This window comes from Molothrus aeneus, chromosome 3 (assembly GCF_037042795.1).
Source record: "Molothrus aeneus isolate 106 chromosome 3, BPBGC_Maene_1.0, whole genome shotgun sequence".
Taxonomy (NCBI): Eukaryota; Metazoa; Chordata; class Aves; order Passeriformes; family Icteridae; genus Molothrus; species Molothrus aeneus.
Window position 1 is genome coordinate 99,409,199 of NC_089648.1, and position 17,533 is coordinate 99,426,731.

General features: G+C 43.1%; 1 protein-coding gene across 1 annotated transcript in view; it reads right to left on the reverse strand.

Moving 5' to 3' along the window:
* Positions 1–1,404: 1,404 nt before the first annotated feature.
* The window catches only part of LOC136554122 (gamma-aminobutyric acid receptor subunit rho-2), a 31,222-nt gene continuing 15,093 nt past the window's right edge, over positions 1,405–17,533 (reverse strand). The window contains exons 3-9 of the mRNA XM_066545920.1: positions 16,037–16,104; positions 11,855–12,078; positions 8,393–8,475; positions 6,951–7,091; positions 6,568–6,720; positions 5,752–5,948; positions 1,405–1,713 (exon numbers count right to left, since the gene is read on the reverse strand). Coding sequence (XP_066402017.1) covers positions 1,405–1,713; positions 5,752–5,948; positions 6,568–6,720; positions 6,951–7,091; positions 8,393–8,475; positions 11,855–12,078; positions 16,037–16,104 — 1,175 coding nt within the window. The remainder of the gene's footprint in view (positions 1,714–5,751; positions 5,949–6,567; positions 6,721–6,950; positions 7,092–8,392; positions 8,476–11,854; positions 12,079–16,036; positions 16,105–17,533) is intronic.

The following is a 17,533-nucleotide window of genomic DNA, read 5'->3' on the forward strand; positions in this document are numbered from 1 at the left end:
GGGGAGCATAGTTGTTAATTTTAGCTTCTCTCATCAATTTTGTTTTCACTAAATCAGTGTCATCATCAGTTTGACTTAGGCAGTAATATTTGAGGCACAAGGGAAAACCTGTGAATTGCTGACAGCCAAGAGTTGACATTTCTCTGCTACTTTCTACATCTCCTGTGATTTAAGATGTAAGAGTTCCTGCTATGTAAGCAGAAAATTTCATGTGCTGACAAATAATTATGGTTACATCAGTATTTTTGCTTTCTTTTTCTTTATTCTAATCTCAGTCCTGGATCTTCACACTTCAAGGTCTGCCCCCACTGCTCAGCTTTAGCTTGGTAAACAAGTGTTGTGATGTACATAATCTCCACAACAGCCAAAAAGTCATGGTGTTTTCTTAAAATAAGGAGCACACAAGCCTGAGCATCGCTGTCATGTTGCTATCATGTTTCCACATGTGGGTTTTGCTGTCAGTGTTGTTAGCAAAGGAAAAAGAGATATCATAGGATAGGAAAAGAACTGCCAAGCACATAAGCATGCTACAATGCTGTGCAGCAGCTTCAAAGGACTTACATCAACCTTAGACCCACAGTGTTATCCTGGGCCATTTAATCTCTGACATCTCTGCCTCTGTTTCTGCAGAGAGGTTCTGGCAGACATGTATCCCTTTTGATCCCAAATGCCTGAACAGAAGGGCGTTGCATTGACTGGGAGAGGCACATTGGGATGTACAGTTTGTCTGTGAGCTGCACTTTGTAATCTAGAAAAAAACTCCTGACTCAAACATCCCACCTGTGCTCTGTAACCAGCCCAGCTGATCGTGGCCAGCCAGCTGTCCTAATGGTACTGATGAAGGTCCTGTCCAGACAGAAAGCAGAATCTGTACCCTTAAAAGAGGTGTTCTTCACAAAACAATGGAGAAAAGTTATGTTTATATGCCAAAGAAAAAACAAAATAATTTTCTCAAAAGTAAAGGAAAGCACTCAGTCTCCTTACAGGAGAAGTACTGTCCAGACCTCCCCACAAAAGTTGCATTTATTTAATTCTTTAGAGGTCACATGAGCATTGTCTTTGGTTGTCCATTGCACAGCAGGTACCACCAGTGTGGCCAGCCCCAAATAAGCATCCAGCACCTTTTGGCTGTTTGGTGGACACATATTTTCAAGTATGAGAAATGTCATGTGTCATAAAGCACACGGGAGCAGGGGGTGGGCTGCAAACCAACCAGCACAGAGAGTTCCTCCAGGAGGCCTGCACATGGAATTGCCTCTGGGGGATGTGTCCTCCCATTTACACTTCAAAGAAGCAATGCAATAATCAGGTTTCTAGCTTTGTGTCCAGATTAGACAAAAAAAAAAAAAGTCCCAACGAAAGAGTGTTTTGTACACATCTTCTGATTCAGAAGTGCCAGCATGCTTAGCTAAAGACAGACCAATATATCAAATTAAAAAATATATAGGTGCCTGGAAATATTAACCTTGAATATTTATCAATTGCATGAGTGTTCTGGATGATGCGCAAGCCCACGTGGCCCTTCAGGCCTCTCTTCCTTGATGAATTAGATTCATTACTCATAGCTAGATGCACAACCATCTTTTCTGGTTTTTCTTCTTCTGGTGCCATCTGGTTTCTTGTGTACCCTGCCAGGCTGTTGGCATCAGATTCACTGTAGTTTCCATCCAGCATCATAGTTTTCGAGTGAGGTATTCCACATGAACATGAAAACTGGAGACAATAAACAAGAAATATAGCTGAATATTGAAAAAACATGTAAGCAACTGAAATTATGCCTTTCTATTAACAGACAGCTTGTAAACAGTTGAGTTGAAAATTTTGATTGAGATATTTTAAGTTTCTCTTTGAACAAAAAGGTCTTTTTTTTTGCTTGTTTTCAAAAGGAAGAAACAGGGTTTATCTCCACTGCTTGGACAAACAGCTTCAGAAAAGATTAGAAAAATGCTTTAGCAGATATATAGTCTAAGCAAAAGGTCCTACTTAGTTGTTGTTCAGTCTAACTGTCTTGAGACTCCTTATTATTCATTCTTTGTGTTTATAAATATTCATGGATAAGATGCAGTTTAATCTGTGGAAATGGCTTATCCAGTACATGTTACAGGAAGAAAAGGGCCAAGTTCTGGTTTTACAGATACGCATACTTTTTTCATAAATCTGATTTTAAACCAAGCTGAGGGCCAGCTAAAAGCATAATGTCAAATTTCAGCTCTGTTGGAGCTAATAGCAAAGTTTGTATTGACTTCAGAAGCACCCACAAGTCTAAAAAATTCCAATGCATAGAGACAGAATTTTGAATAGGAAATGCATTCTTCAACAATTCAAAACCTTCCATTTTCCTGTCCCAGCAATATGGATTATGTATTTGCATACAAGGAAAATGGACTCCAAAATGTCCTTTCTGTTAGGAGTTCCTTTCTCTGATTTCCCACAGACCAATTTCCTTACCCAATAATACTCCACCAACTTCAACGTGTGGGTTTTCCAAGAACTTGTTTTCAAGGATATGTTCAGCTAAAACAAATGTATATATCTGAATACATATATATGTAAAAATATATATAAAATCAATATGTAATATTCAGGATGCCATTGGAAAACCCTGCAGTCGAGGCTTTTCCTTTAAATTATTTAAACAACAGATCACATTGCTTATTGAAAACCTTAAAATCAACTTAAGGATTGTTTTCTGTGTTCTTGGCATAACCAAAAGATTTGGTATCAGCAGGTCATGTTCAGAAAAACACGACAAGCTAGTAGCCTTCTTACTTTAATTTTTTTCTATCACTCCATGAGTACAACTGAAGATCAACTGGGTTTTAAGACATATTTTATTCTAAGCAGGCACACTGAAAAACTCATGCCCCAAAACTAACAAAACCAAACCAAAATAGAACCAAACCAGAGTGCAGCTCCCCAAAAAAGGACTGCTGTGATTTAACCCCAGCTGACAAATAAGCATCATGCAGTCACGCACTCAACCCACCTTCCCCCCTGAACTTCAGAAGGTTGTGGAGAAGAATCAAATGTAAAACTTGTAGATCGAGATAAGAATAGTTTAATAATTGAAATGTGTTCTATGGTGTGAAATATCCATTTGGCTCATTTGGGTCACCTGTCCTGGTTATGTTCCCTCCCAACTTTTTTAGTTTACCTCCTCACTGGCAGAGCATGAGACACAAAACCGTCCTTGACTCAGGATAAACACAATTTAGCAACAACATCAGTGTGTTACAACATTATTCTCACACTGAATTCAAAACACAGCACTGTACCAGCTACTGAAAAGAAACTAACTCTATCTCAGCCCAAACCAGAATAATACCAAACAACACAAAAACCACAGGGGAGAATTACACATCAGGCTCTTTATCAGGAACTGACAGGTCCAAGAGATGGTGGCTGCATGTGAGGGACAGCAGTTACAATAACAAGCCAATTGCTGCAGGATTCAACAGAGGAAGCAATTCTGCAGATTTACTGTCAGCCCCCAGGTCAAATTAGAGTTCCCATGGCTTCATGCAGATGTGATGACAGCCACCTCTATGGACAAGAGAGCCTGACATGCTAGAAACCTGCCTCCACAGAACCTAAAATTACACTCATCCTCACATGGGCGTACACGCAGAGGTGCACTGCGTAACTTCACACCCTGCAGGACTTTTAGCCTATATCCACAATAATAATCCAAAGACTGCCAAAGAGCCTCCTTGGACATGGGAATGCAGCTGACAGCACTATTAAAGTGCCAGAAAGGTCTCTGGCCTCTCTCAGCCCAGCAAGCACCGAAAAGTTCCCAGGTATGGGCTGGGAATGAGCATGGGGCCACAGACCCTTTGCCACAGGCATTTCACAGCAGCTCCTGTGATCTTCAGGGAGAGAAGATTTAATTTTAGATACTGCCTGTCTTTGTCCCTGGCAATTTTTTCTTAATGTAGACATGACAGAGAGCTCTTCTGGGCAGCCTTACATGTTTATACCAGAGCTTTTGGGGTCTTTCACAGGGGAGCAGCTCTGGCTGACAAGATCTACATCTACTGTGAGAAATGTCTCTTTTACTTCTTCAAGAGCTTCTTCCTCAAATAATGCTATTTATTATCTCTGTTCCTGTTTCCCCTACTGAAGAATAATAGTGTCACACATTGAAGACTGGGTACAATATTTTCCCTCGTGCAGTAAAAAGGCATTTGCTGAATATAGAATTCAATGCACAAGACTCAATAAAGGGTAGATTTATTATATAAATAATAAGCTACACCATCACTGGATGTGGCAAAACATTCCAGAAAACTTAGCAGAAAACTAGCAAACCCTCTAAAGTTCATTTCATCCCTCCAGTACAGTTAAAAATAAAGGAGAAGAGCTTTCATCTTAAAAAAATTTACAGGTTTGTTCTAGGCAAGTCAAACTTAGCAAGGATATTTCTTCTTACTTCCCATGACCTGCCAAGACACCACATTCTTTGGATATGGGATGCCTGAGCAGGGCTGGCTAAAATGCCACAGACCACTGCTCACACGCAGCAAGTCAGACACACTGGAGTCTCTGTGCTTGCACAGAGCATCTCTACCTGGGTTGCAGAGATCTGCTGGGCCCCAGGTGGGGGCTAGGAGGGGCATAGATAAATTAAGATACTCAGGACCTGTTCAAGCAGCTTTCCAGAATCATAATGCTGTTGAGAAGGCCTTGAGGAGAGGTAAAATCTCATCACAGAAGTCTGGTAAATTTATCCAGTTGATTTTTTAAATGTATCTAATTACATTTTTTTTATGATATGCCAACTGAGAAAGGTGCTGGTCTGTTATGGGGCTTGTGCTGTTCTTCAAGAAAGTCATAGGGAGAAAAGGAAGGGAAAGAGAAGGACATGCAAAACCAAAAGGGTAGTTCATAGAGGGAAATAGCACGCTTAAATTGTATGAGAGATGATGTCTGCATTGACATTTCCAACAAGCTTATACAAATTTCTCCAGGAGTCATAGACAGGAGGTTATCAGTATTACCAGGAGACTAATGTGGTGAGTTCCTACTGGGAAGAAAGAAACTGTAAGACATGGTGATGTCCTGGGTGTATGGGGACTGAAAAAAAATTGGTTGTAAGCCTTAGCGTTCAAAAGGCAATGGCACTTTGTTTGATCACAAAGAAGGGCCTAAAGATCTGGAGAGGACTGGAAAGGACTCGGGCTGGAAAGGACTTGAGGGCATCCCGAGTCCTATGTCCTGCGCATGGCGGGGCCAAGATGGCCAGGATGTATCAGGTCTTGAAACATTCCTGGGATGCAGGATAAGACCTTTCATAGCACATTAAGAAGTACAAGCATAACTTGGCTGACTGTTGTTTATGCTTGGTGATGGGAAACACCTCCACTATTACATCCATTAAATTCAGTTTCCAGAGTAATATTAGCTGTAGAGGAAGGAAAATAATTTGCACCAAATAAGACCTTTATCTTACTAAACAAGAATTGTGGCTGCAGCAAAGTATCAGATTTTATACTTTCCCCTCTTGCCATTCCCTCACATTTCCAGGTTGTGCTCTTTCCCAGTTCAGATCACACTCTCTTCTCTGAAGATCCATATGATCAAATCCTCTTTTTCTGTGTTAGCAATTCAGCCTGAGGTGGACCAGTCTAAACAGACCCAATTACACACATGGTTGTCAATGTTTTCCCATTAACAGACAGTCAATATAAAGACCAGATCATCTGTAAGGGTGAAAAAAAGGAATAAGTGGATGACAAAAGTGTTTCTCACCCTCTCCCGCAGTTTCCTCTCCTTCCGCTCTTGCACTGTTGTCAGGTAATTCACAGCCGCATATTCCAGCACCGAGAGGAAGACAAACACAAAACTGACCCACAGGTAAATGTCCACTGCTTTGATGTAGGAAACACGAGGCATGGAGGCATTCACCCCCGTGATGATCGTGGACATGGTCAGCACGGTGGTTATCCCTGGAGAGAACCAAGAGAAAGAAATGTTATTGACTGATACAGTCCATGAGGGGTTTTGTCTCTAGAAAAACAGAAATTATGGCCTACATGATGGTCTGAAAGATGTTCAGTATGAGACAAATGTGTGTAAAGTATCTTTTCTGCTAATGCAGACTTGTTCCCCTGCCTACATTTTTGTGCTCATGATGGGTCGAGTTTTGGGGAGCAATGGGCCAGTCAACATTTTGCATTTAACAAACAGCATTTAACTCCCTCCTTAAACTCCAGGGTTTAAACACAATGCTGTTAAAAGGTATTTTTACACACCTAATCCTAAGATCAGGTCTGCTAAGATCAATGGGACAAGGACTCCTGTTTCCTAGCTGTACCATTCTGTGTTACATCTTCATTTTTAGGACCACACCACTTTCTGTCCTGAGCTACATATAAGTGAGGAAGACTGCTAAATGATGAAGGACTCAAGACAAAGTGCAAGTTATACATTGTATTAATCATCAGGTAAAACCACCATTTGCTTGCACAATATCTTCAACCATCAAAATGAGCAGTTCCCTTTCCTGCCAAAACCTTCACATTCATAGCTTTTCACACAGCTGTGGCTTGTTGCAGTTGTTCTCACCCAAAGAGACTCTGGCAGGAACTGCTCGTCGGTCGATCCAGAAGGACACCCAGGACAACATGACCATGAGAGTGGCAGGGAAGTAGGTTTGGAGCAGGAAGAAGAAGATGTGTCGGCGTAATGTGAAGTTTATATAGAGTCGATTGTACCAGCCTTTGAGAGAGGAGGAAAGCCAGAATCAGCAAGACCAGCCTGGACAGCAGGTACAGAGAGACAAGATCTTTCTTTGGTTCTTTTATTTCTAAGACTAGTAAAACAAGAAACTGAGTTTTCAAACAGACTGTGGACCCTTCACTTCAGTGACATAATCCCAAGAGCTCCCTCAAAAGCAGTTAATATAGTATTAGGTTTAGCAATAGTACAACATCAGAAAAGGCCAATACCTGTGCTGCTGTAGAAAGCCAGTCTTGATGTGGTGTGGAATTTTTGTATCAAAAACTGAGACAAAGAAATTTTTTCATCAGTTTTCAGAGATTCATTCCCATTTTTCCAATACAGCATCAGATCTTCATCAGTGTAAGCATCTAAGGGAATGAAGAAATACAATGTGATGTGACTTTAGCTTAGAGGTTCAACAAAAGTTAATACATCCAGTCTTTGGCATGAACTAATGCCACAGGTAAGTTTGCCAACAACTAAGGAGTTCAAAAGATCTTGTCATATAATATATTGCGACAACAACAAAAATCTGGATTCAAGGTTCAAGAAAACAAATCCTCTTTTTACTTCACATTGAAATGACAGAATGGTACTCTTCTGAACACCACAGACTAAAAATAGATAATAGCTCAGGAAATAATCATGGGTAAAACACCTTAATTTAGAGGAAGGAGGAAGCGTGGACATTTCAAACTATCTTAGAATGATAAAAGCAAAAGGGACAGGTGAGAAGCAAAAGCCCAGAATTATGTTAAAACTATAAATGAAATACAGAGAATTTGTTCACTAAGTAACAGGAATGGGAAATGAGAAGAGTGTTATCAAGACCATGAGGGACAGGAACACATGGCTTAGGGACAAGAGGCTGGGGGAATTTGTTCAGCTGGGAGAAGAGCAGTCTGTGGTGGGAGAAGAGCAGTCTGTGGTGGGAGAAGAGCAGTCTGTGGTGGGAGAAGAGCAGACTGTGGTGGGGTCCAGATGCTGCACTGCTGACCCTCATGGAGAAGGTGGCAGCAGCCTTTTCCCAGATGCTTTGACAAAATGGAGAACGAAAGGACAAGAGGCAAAGGCTGGAAGTCTCAGCAAAGGATTGTTCCCAAGCAGGTAAAAGGAAACATTTTCAGGATCAGGACTGTCAAATATTTGAGCATGTTGCAGAGAAAAGTTGTGGAGGCTGAATTAACTTGCTCAAAGCTGGACACAGCTCCAAGCAACCCATCATGAAGAACTCCCTGCTCTCAGCAGGGTATTGGAGCAGCTGACCTCAAGGTCGGTGGAAATTATCTTCTGATTCTGATTTTTGCAGAGGAACATTCAGTTAAATAGCTGGGAGGACCTCAAAACAACCAGATATTAGTCTTGCCATACCCTGGAGAAAGTCTACAAAAAATCCTACTGTTCACCTTGCTTTCCCCACCAAAGAAGCTGAGCCCAGATCACAGTGTTTGCAGGATCAGGATTATGTTATAGGATGTTTTCCTTGCAAATTCTGGTCTTGCAGCACAAGGACTAGATCACAACACTGCTGAGTCAACAGGACTCCTAGTAACTCTGATGAACTATTATTTCAGGCTCTAAAATAGACAGTATTCTGAAACATGTCCAGTGAAATGTTTGTGCAGCCAACCATGGAGAACATCTAGCTAGAAACACAGATACAACTTACAGCTTTCCAGCTCCAGAGAACATGTCTGAGAGTCCAGGGGGAAGTGGCTGAAGTCCATGTTGCACATTGCTGTCACTGTGACCCTAGAAATCGAAAATGAGAAAAGCTGGTTTCTATGAGGAGCAATCAAGAGAGAATGTTATCACAGATAATTATTCTGCAGCTTTTAAGCCAGAAATATTGCATGATGTTTGCAAAAAGTCCACAGGAAAATGCCTACCAATTCTCCATGTTCAAGCTAGATGGATTATACACAGAAATTCCAAATTTCAGTATCAAGGAACTAAAGCACAATCTTGGATGTTACTGCTATACTAATGTCAGTGTAGATATTTCCACTGTGTTTTATATCCAACTATTTGCCTACAAGACTACAATGTAAAGTAACTTCACCATTTACATTTGAATATTCCCTTATGTGCAGTTTAATTAAGGTTTCCACATTTTCCTCTCAGTTCAGTTCCCTCCATAGTCACCCCCAGAATGACCCAAGCCTGAGGAATATGACCATCCTTATTGCAAGCCACAAAATTCCTTCAGTACATATATTATTAAGGCAAAAGCAGTTTCTTACAGCTCTCAATAAACCTTTTTAATCTGAGGGGTGTTTTTCTGGGGTGGGAGTTGCAAAATGGGTGCAGCTGGTTTTCAGCAAGTGAGATTTTCTTCTGTTAAGTTTTTGTCTTAGCTAAAAAGCTGCAGCAATCACAGCTCCAGTTTTTAAACTAGTCCAGTTTTGCACAACGTTACATAAGAAATTTTCCAGTGGGTCAGTGAACTTTCCCTGCAGACGGATTTGCAGAGGAGCTCCCGATTTAGGAGGGGCAAATCAGCTGTGACTCATCGTTTCAGAGGCCAACTTACGTTGGTTGTGACCATTTTCTAGATGCATTCCAGATGTTGATAAAGGACTTTTCCTCTGTTCCAGGGATTGTGATCCAAATCCTACCCTGACCTACACACTCATCACCCCTGAAAGGCACATGCTGTTCATTTTGACTATAAACTACCGCAAAATTTTGCCATTTGAGCAAAATTTAAAGAGTGTTTTTGGGGATGTGCTCCAGAAGGTATCCTGCAACAATGGCCTCCCCTAACTGTGCAGCATTTAAGCATTGTATGACTCAGTCTCATTAAAGTGTGTTATTTTCTTTCTCTGGCATCATCTGAGCTGTGGCACAACCTGTGGTCAATAACAGTTTGTTAGTCAGGGCAGAACAGAAACTTGGCTCATCAGTATGATATTCCTCAATTAGAGTGCAGTGTCCAGGTGGCTGTGAAGGCCCAAGGCCCAAAACAGGAATGAAATGTTCCCCGGTCCACTGCCAATCCCATGCAGACATCTCAAAATACCTGAGGGCATTCCCAGCACCACTGGACATCCATGCTTTTTCAGCTGGATACTGTTCTCAGTGTTCCAAACACCAGCAGGCCCAAATGCCAGAGAGATTTTCTTTATCCTTGGATTTTACGTATCAAATTATCAATTTAACAATTGTGCAATCAGCTGTGGTTAACTCACAGACTTCTCTCTTTTGGGTAACGTTAAAAAGTCACATCACCTCTTCAACAGACCACAGAGCAAACTTAATAGAAAACCTTTCCAAGTTTTTGAAAATCATTTTACCATGGCTGAAATGAATAAGTTCCAGAAAGATCCTAGAACAGAAATCCTTGGCTACAAATTATTCAAAGGTCACTGAACACTCAGAGCATATTTTCTGTCCTGGGGAAATATCCATTTTTTTTGGGCTCTTGAGCTTTTCTCCTCTGGCAGTGTATTTTTCTCTGCTTCTCTTTTTTCATTCTTCTGAAGGAAATTAAATCTGCTGGGATGCTGATATAGCAGCCATAAAGGTGGGCTGGTTAGAAGGGGAAACTACTGAGCAAAAAATGTCTGATGAAAAATATGGACAGAGAAAGGGAACAAGGCAAATCCCTGAGAAGCTCAGCTGGCCTCTTTGACATGCAGATAGGGTACCTAGAAACTGGAGACATTCTGAAATACCATCAATAACTGCCAAAAAAAAGAAGTCTTTAACAGGCACTTTATTGTAAGAAAAGGTGGGAAATTATCTTGAAAATAAAAAAGGGTCTGGGAGAACAGAAAACATCATTATGTATTGGCTGTTAGAGGTGAAAAATAAAAATTGCCGGCATCTATTGCCTATTCAAATTGGTGGCTCTTATCTCTCTGGTTATAAGGAGGCCATACATTTATCCAAAATGAAGCCTTCCTCTGAGACCTTTCCACGCTCCACACACTTTTCTGCTCCTTAGAAGGTTGAATTCAGTGCATGAACTTTCTGCCAGCTCTTGGAGACCCACCAAGGACTCCTGGCTGACTCCATGCTCTGTGACTCAGAGCATCTCTGAAATGAGACACTGCTGTCTCACTGGTCCCCTCTGAGCCTGCTTTGGAGGCTGTTTCAGTTTGTCCATCCTTCCATCTCTTGGATGATTTGGATCACTTGAGATACCTGGACTAGTTTAAAAACTGGAGCTGTGATTGCCGCAGCTTTTTAGCCAAGACAAAAACTTAACAGAAGCAAATCTCACTTGCTCTACACCTGCACAAGCAACTGTCCTAAGTGTACCTGAGGGTATATTGTAGATGAAATGTAAATTCATGTAATGTAAAGTAACCTGTAACAGGAAATACCCTGGTTAGTTATTGTCTGTTGCCACATGACTGACAGATGCTAAATTATTGATTGCTGACAGCAATTTGCCATAGAGTGATATGGATATACAGTCACTTTATTAATCATGGGTGTAGTTGCCAGTGGTGATTTTGTGGTAGTTTGCTTGCTAGTGCTGATTTTTGTGGTATTTTTGATAATCTGTATAAAGGTAGAGAAGTTTAGAGGATTAAGCCTCCATGTTCTTGTGTATTACAGAATCCTGCAAACCAACAGTCAGGATCCGTGTACACCCGCAGGATGGATAACCCTCCAGGTCATGACAGGCATCCCTCAGGATTCCTCCAGCCAACAAATCTACTAGAAAACCAGGATGTCTTTAATATTGCCATTTCAGCTTCAATAAACTTAAACATTTACATCAACAGGAAAGCACCACAACTGAAAAAAAAAATCTATACAAACAAGAAGGAAAATAGGATAATTATAGAGGTCACCATCTGGTATATCAGCAGCTTCCAGTTTAATCACACACTGACCCTGGGATGAACATTCCTGCTTGACTAAGCCCTCCACTGACTGCAAAGAGTTGGGGGCATGTTTCCCCCAGGAGGAGATTATCCTGTTACTGCCCACAGCACGGTTTCTCAGTTTCCTGCAAAGCATTTTGTACTGGACATTCTGGAAACAGGGCTCTGCATCAGCAGCAGGAATAGCAGGATTGGCAGTAGCAGTCCTGGTGATCACCAAGGTCAAGCCTAGAGCAAAACTGTCAGCAAAGCCCCAGGGGCTGCCCAGGGGAAGCAGGGCTGCTCTGTACCTCATGCTGTAGAGGACGTGCCCATCGGGGAACACTCGCAGCATGATGTTGTCCGTGGTGGTATCATGAATGAAGGACCTCTTGGAATGCACAAAGAAGACATCAGGGACCCAGATCTTCTTCACCAGCCTGCCATCAAAGGTCATGCTCTTGTTGTTGGTGCTGGGAAATGAGAGACGCTCATCCTTCCAGTAGTGCCTTAAGTACAAGGTCATAGTGAAATCCTTTAAAAAAGGGAAGAGAAGCAATAAAGGAAGAGAGGTCTGTCAGTGCTGCACTCTAAACTAGGACACACCAGAAAGAAAACTCACTCCCACCAGACAGATGAGATCTCTCCACTCTCAACTCCTGATTCTTTCCTAGGTCAATGCTCTCTGTCAGTTGATTTTCCCGACAAAACAATTTCAGCCAAAACAATGCATAGCCAACTAATGAATTTATTACAGTACCCAGTAATGTTCAGTCCCAAACAGGATATAAATATGCCCAAGAGAAGCAATGCCCTGCAGAAATGATTCTTCAGTTCTGGCAAAATTATCTTATTATGGTAGCAATAGGATGATCAAGAGGAAAAACTGAAAGTTAGCTTAATGGTCATGCTAAACACTAAGCAATTTATCCCCAAAAGGACTAAATTGTTGCAAATAGCAACCAAGTGAGGGAACTGTGTTTCCTACCATATAGGTGTGTAAATACAGTTCCCTTTTAGGCATGTTGATGGGGCAGGAGCTTCAGTGACATAAAGGAAAACATCTATTTGTTGATCCCAACCTGGCAGTTGCTGCTTTTAGAGCTGAATCTACTCTCATGCTGAAAGATCAAATACACTTATTTCCTTTATATTCCCAATTAAGCAAGTGGTTATGGGAGCTGCAGCTGCTAAGTCTGAGCAGGCAGCAGCACAGGCCAGGGTTTCTCCCTAACCCACTTTCTCAAACCACAGCCAATCAGTTTGGTGACAGTGACAATCAGTTACCCTGACTCTCTGCTTCAAAGGGCTGTCTCACAATGGCCATGCACTGCCAGTAGGTTTTTCATTGATTTGTCAGAGAAGGCTCTGGTGCCAGTCAGTTCTCCCCTTGATGCCTGGCACAGCACAGAGCTGGCCAGACCTCTCTGACCATGGCAGAGACTGGCCAGGGGACACTTCTGCTCACCCACCTGCAGGTCCCCACCTTACCAGACTGATCCCAGCCTCCCTCAGTGCTCATCCCAGTGATGCTGCCAGCTCCTGCTCCCTACTGGACACTGGCCACCTTCCCCTTACATCTACAGTCCCAAAGAAACACTTCCAGCAACTACTGCCAATGCAGAGCTTAGGTTACAACCCAGCTAGAAGAGTCAGCCTCAGGGGCTGGACATCAAACTCATCAGTTTGACTAGAGCTGGGGAAAAGGGAACCAAGGAAGAGGCACAATTGCTGCTTTCTTAGGGGTCAGAGCAGGTTATATTAAAACTCAAAAAAGGAGTGAAGCAGAGCCTGTCAGTTCAGGGTTACCAGTTGCCTGGCCATGACATGAGACAGAGGGACATGAGGCTGCAGAAGAGGAGCACCATTCTCATGGTTTAACTCCAGCCAGCTGCTCAGTACAACACAGACACCTGCTCACTCCTCTCTCCCACCACCTCCAGCCAATCTGATGGGGAGTAGACTTACAAGAAGTTGGGTTGAGATAAAGACAGTTTAACAATTTAAATAAATAGTAATAAGTCGAGTAATGAAAAGGAAGGTGAAAAGAGATAGAGGGGCAAAACTCCAGAAAAACAAGTGATGCACAATACAGTTGCTGACAGATGCCCAGCACATCCTCCAGCAGTGATCAGCCCCTTCCAGCCAACTCCCCCCAGTTTATACTGGGCATGATGTTCTGGAATATCTGGAATATCCCTTTGGCCACCTCAGGTCAGCTGTCCTGGCCATGCTCCCTCCTGGCTTCCTGTGCCCCTCATCACTGGCAGAGCACAGGACACTGAAAAGTCCTTGACTCAGGGTAAGCACTGCTGAGCCACAAATAAAACACTGTGTTATCAGTATCATTCTCATACTAAATCCAAAACCAGCACTGTACCAGCTGCTAAGAAGAAAATTAGCTCTATCCCAGCCAAAAGCAGGACAGCCAGGCAGCCTGAGGCTGTGGCTGCAAAATGCCTCTGGGCAGCTCCATCATCAGAGTGGGGACCATCAGCCAGGCACCCTCAGCACTGCTTACAGCCACTCTAGAGGAGGGCAGAGGCTGTCTGAAGGCACAGAACAGGAGGGAACTCACTTTCCTGCTTTCCAGGCCACTTCTCTCCCTGTCCTACCCAACTGGAGCTTCACATCTCTCACCTTCAGCCCCTTTCTCTCTCCAAACAGCCAGCACAGTGGCCTCTGCAATGGCCAACTCTCCTCTCCCTCCAATGGCCAACCTGGTGCACCAAATGCTGCCAACAAAAAGTGGCAGCTGACAACAGCTTCTAAGTATAAAATCCAACTTATAGAGGCTTTTTCATGGCATGATTCAAAAGAGGCAGTGTGCTGACTGCTCGTTCCTTTCTGACCAGCACACACACTATTTACAAGCAAGAAAAGAGGTTTATTTCAGCACCCACAAATAGGAAAGTCTCTCTGGAAAACAAGGTTTTACAACAAATTGGGAGAATGATAGTACCTGCCAGAGGCACAGCCAATGAGTCTACACAAGTACCTCAATTTTGGCAGCCTATTTCGTGTTTGTTCCAAGCTCCAGGCAGCCTCAAGAGCATGTCCTGCCACTGCACACAGCAGCAGCCCATCCACATCAACCAGCCAGGCACTGGTTTTAAACCCACATGCCTTAAACAGCCCCTGGCTGCTCTCACTGTCATGCACAGTCTTGCAGATACAGTGGGTTGGGGCTGGTGATGCTTCAGTCTGGTCCTTCTTTGGGGCACCAGGAGCCTGCTCAAGCAGTGGTAGGTAAGGCCTGCCCAGCCCAGGGTAGCTGATTTTCAGGGCAGTTTGAAACAAGCCCTGCCTGCAGTGAGGAGACAAGGAGAGCTCCCTGCTGCAGGCACAGCCAGCCCTGGCCCCCTGGCCATGCAGGGAGCTTGCTGCCCGCTCTCCTCCCTGCAAACACCCATGCTGAGACAGTCTGTTGAAACATAACTCAGACTGATCTGGGAGAACATTCTTCCACCCCAATATATGTCAGCAGCTGCTATGGAAAGTGCTTGTCATGAGCTGGGAAAAGAGGAACTATCGACAGCCAAGGGAGAGAACTGACCTCCAAGGCTTCTGGCAGGCAAGATTTTCATTGAATCCTGACAGAAAGCACTGTGAGTTATTTACTTGCCCTAATTAGGCCTCTTTGCTGCTCTGACATTATCTTCATATATTAGAGCCCCAGTTCTCCTCCTGACAGCCATTCCCTGTGCTCCCCTCCCACACACCTCACTGCATGCATACCCCCAGCCCTCTCTTTCAATATCCAGGCAGGCAAGCTGCCTGGTTTTAATCACAGAACATAGAATATTTTGGGTTGGAAAGGACCTTTAAAGGTCATCTAAACCAACCCCTCCAAAATGGCATGAAGATGTAATTGCACCATATTAAAAAAAAATCAACCTAAAGCTCTTCCTTTGTCTTTATGTTTTGTCTATAGCACAAAAGGTGCACAAGAACAGTGAGGAAAAGGCAGAAAGAGGAAGGAGCCCAGAAGCTCCTTCTTTTCCTCTATGTTCCCCTTTCCACTTCTCTTTTAAGTGTTTTTATTCCATTTCCTACAATTAAAAATAAAATCCCCATGAAACAACCCCAAACCACACAGTAAAGCGTGTGTGACTCTCATGTGAATTTAATGGTTCCCTAAGGAAGAAAACTCCTGCAGCAAATACAGCTTATGTGAATTTTACCATGTAGCTTCAAACCTTCATATGCAGCTGCTTATATTTTAGTTGTGATAGATCTTTCACAGCACTGATTACTCTCCCATTCAAGGTCCCTTTTCTCTTCACACTTTTAATCTTTTTCCTCTAGAGGTAGAGAGGTAAGACTTTGATCATCTGGTTTTATCAAGTGTTTGGTTCTGATTATCAGCCTCTTTGAATTTTGGAGATGCTGCTATTACTTTCATCTGACCAATGATTGCAAGCCCATAGGTTTCAAGTCAGGAGGTCTTTTTATGCCTAGAATTAACTGAGGCTTAGAAGAGCATTACATACCATGTCAACCTCAGAAATACTGTCCAAGCTTTCCACTTGCACATCCACCCCAACAGGAATCGCAGGGCCTGAAACAGAATGAGATTTAGGTATGTAAATAAATGTTCTTTCACATCAACTGCATTTAATTAGCACTTCTAAGGTGACATGCAAACATTTCTGAGCTTATGTTGTACATTTCTGTCAATGGTTCTTCAGGAAGGGGCTGGGGAATGAGTTAGTGAATAACCATGTAAGGGCCCTTTTGAAACACTGACTTCTCTTCCCCTTGGCAAATGCTGCAATGTTGACACTTTGCCAGTTAGTCCAGAGCTTGGATGAGACATTTGCCTATGTTTTTAAAAACTGAGCCATCCCATCTTAAATTTTAGGTCTTTATGAGCAAATTTAGCCCCAAGGACAGGGGACTGACATGAAGACATGGCAAGCAACAAGTTTTTCCTTGGAGGTTTCTCATTTTTTATCAACAAGGCTCAAGAGCTCATCACCATCTTGATTCATATTACTCACTGATGATATTGCTAGTTTTCCACAATAGTTTTAAAATTAGCAATCAGAGAGCTCACGAAGAGCAAATAAGCATAAAACATCCCATAATAAATTCACACTCCTCTATTACTAGAAACCCTGTGTCAAAACTTCACTGCAGACTGCTGCTCACTAATGACCAGGACCTGCTCAAGATCCCCATAGTGTGCTTTCATGCAGCTTTTCCCAAATTCTGGTGACAAGGGCCTACTGAGACAAGCACACCAAGCATGGCTCAGCAGGAGCTGCTGAGGAAGAGTGCAGGTGGGTCCAGCATTGCCTGGTGCTCCCAGGGTGTGGCAGTGGGACTCACGGGGCTCACACCGATGACCCTGTCCAGGGTGTGCCTGGGCACTGCCAGTGACACAGACCATGCAAAGGAAGCAGAAGCTCTGCAGCCATGTCTGAGACTTGTCCAGCAGAAATTAGTTTTCCAAGGACCACAGTGGCGCCCATGAAGATTTGCAAAGACTTTTATCTCCAAGATTTTGAACCTGATTAGCAGTCAGATAATATGTAAGGTGCACCACAATCCCTTTGTGGACTCAGACCCATATTTGCAGTGCCACAAACAGCAGGGCCTGCTGCATGCATACATTTAGCTGGAGTAGCATCTTTCTCAAGACCTCACCAAAGCTCTGAATACACTACAAGTCCAACCAGAGAGCAGAAATGTTGCTGAGAGAGCAGCACATTTTGCAAGCTGCTACCCATCATGCTCCTGTACCTGCAGCAGCATGTACACACTCCCACACATCTTCAGGGCTTTTGAACACAGCCTTATGTTTGCCTCTGCTGGAGGAGAAAGAGGCACCAGCTCAGGCTCAGGAGGGAAAGGCTGATCCCCATGCCCTTGAGACAAGCTGTGACCAGCCCCAGTGCAGGTTTGCCAGGGCTTTGGTGAGCCAGCCCCACCTGACTACAGCAGAGCACACTGATGGTGGCACTGTCCCCTTCCCACAGGCACAG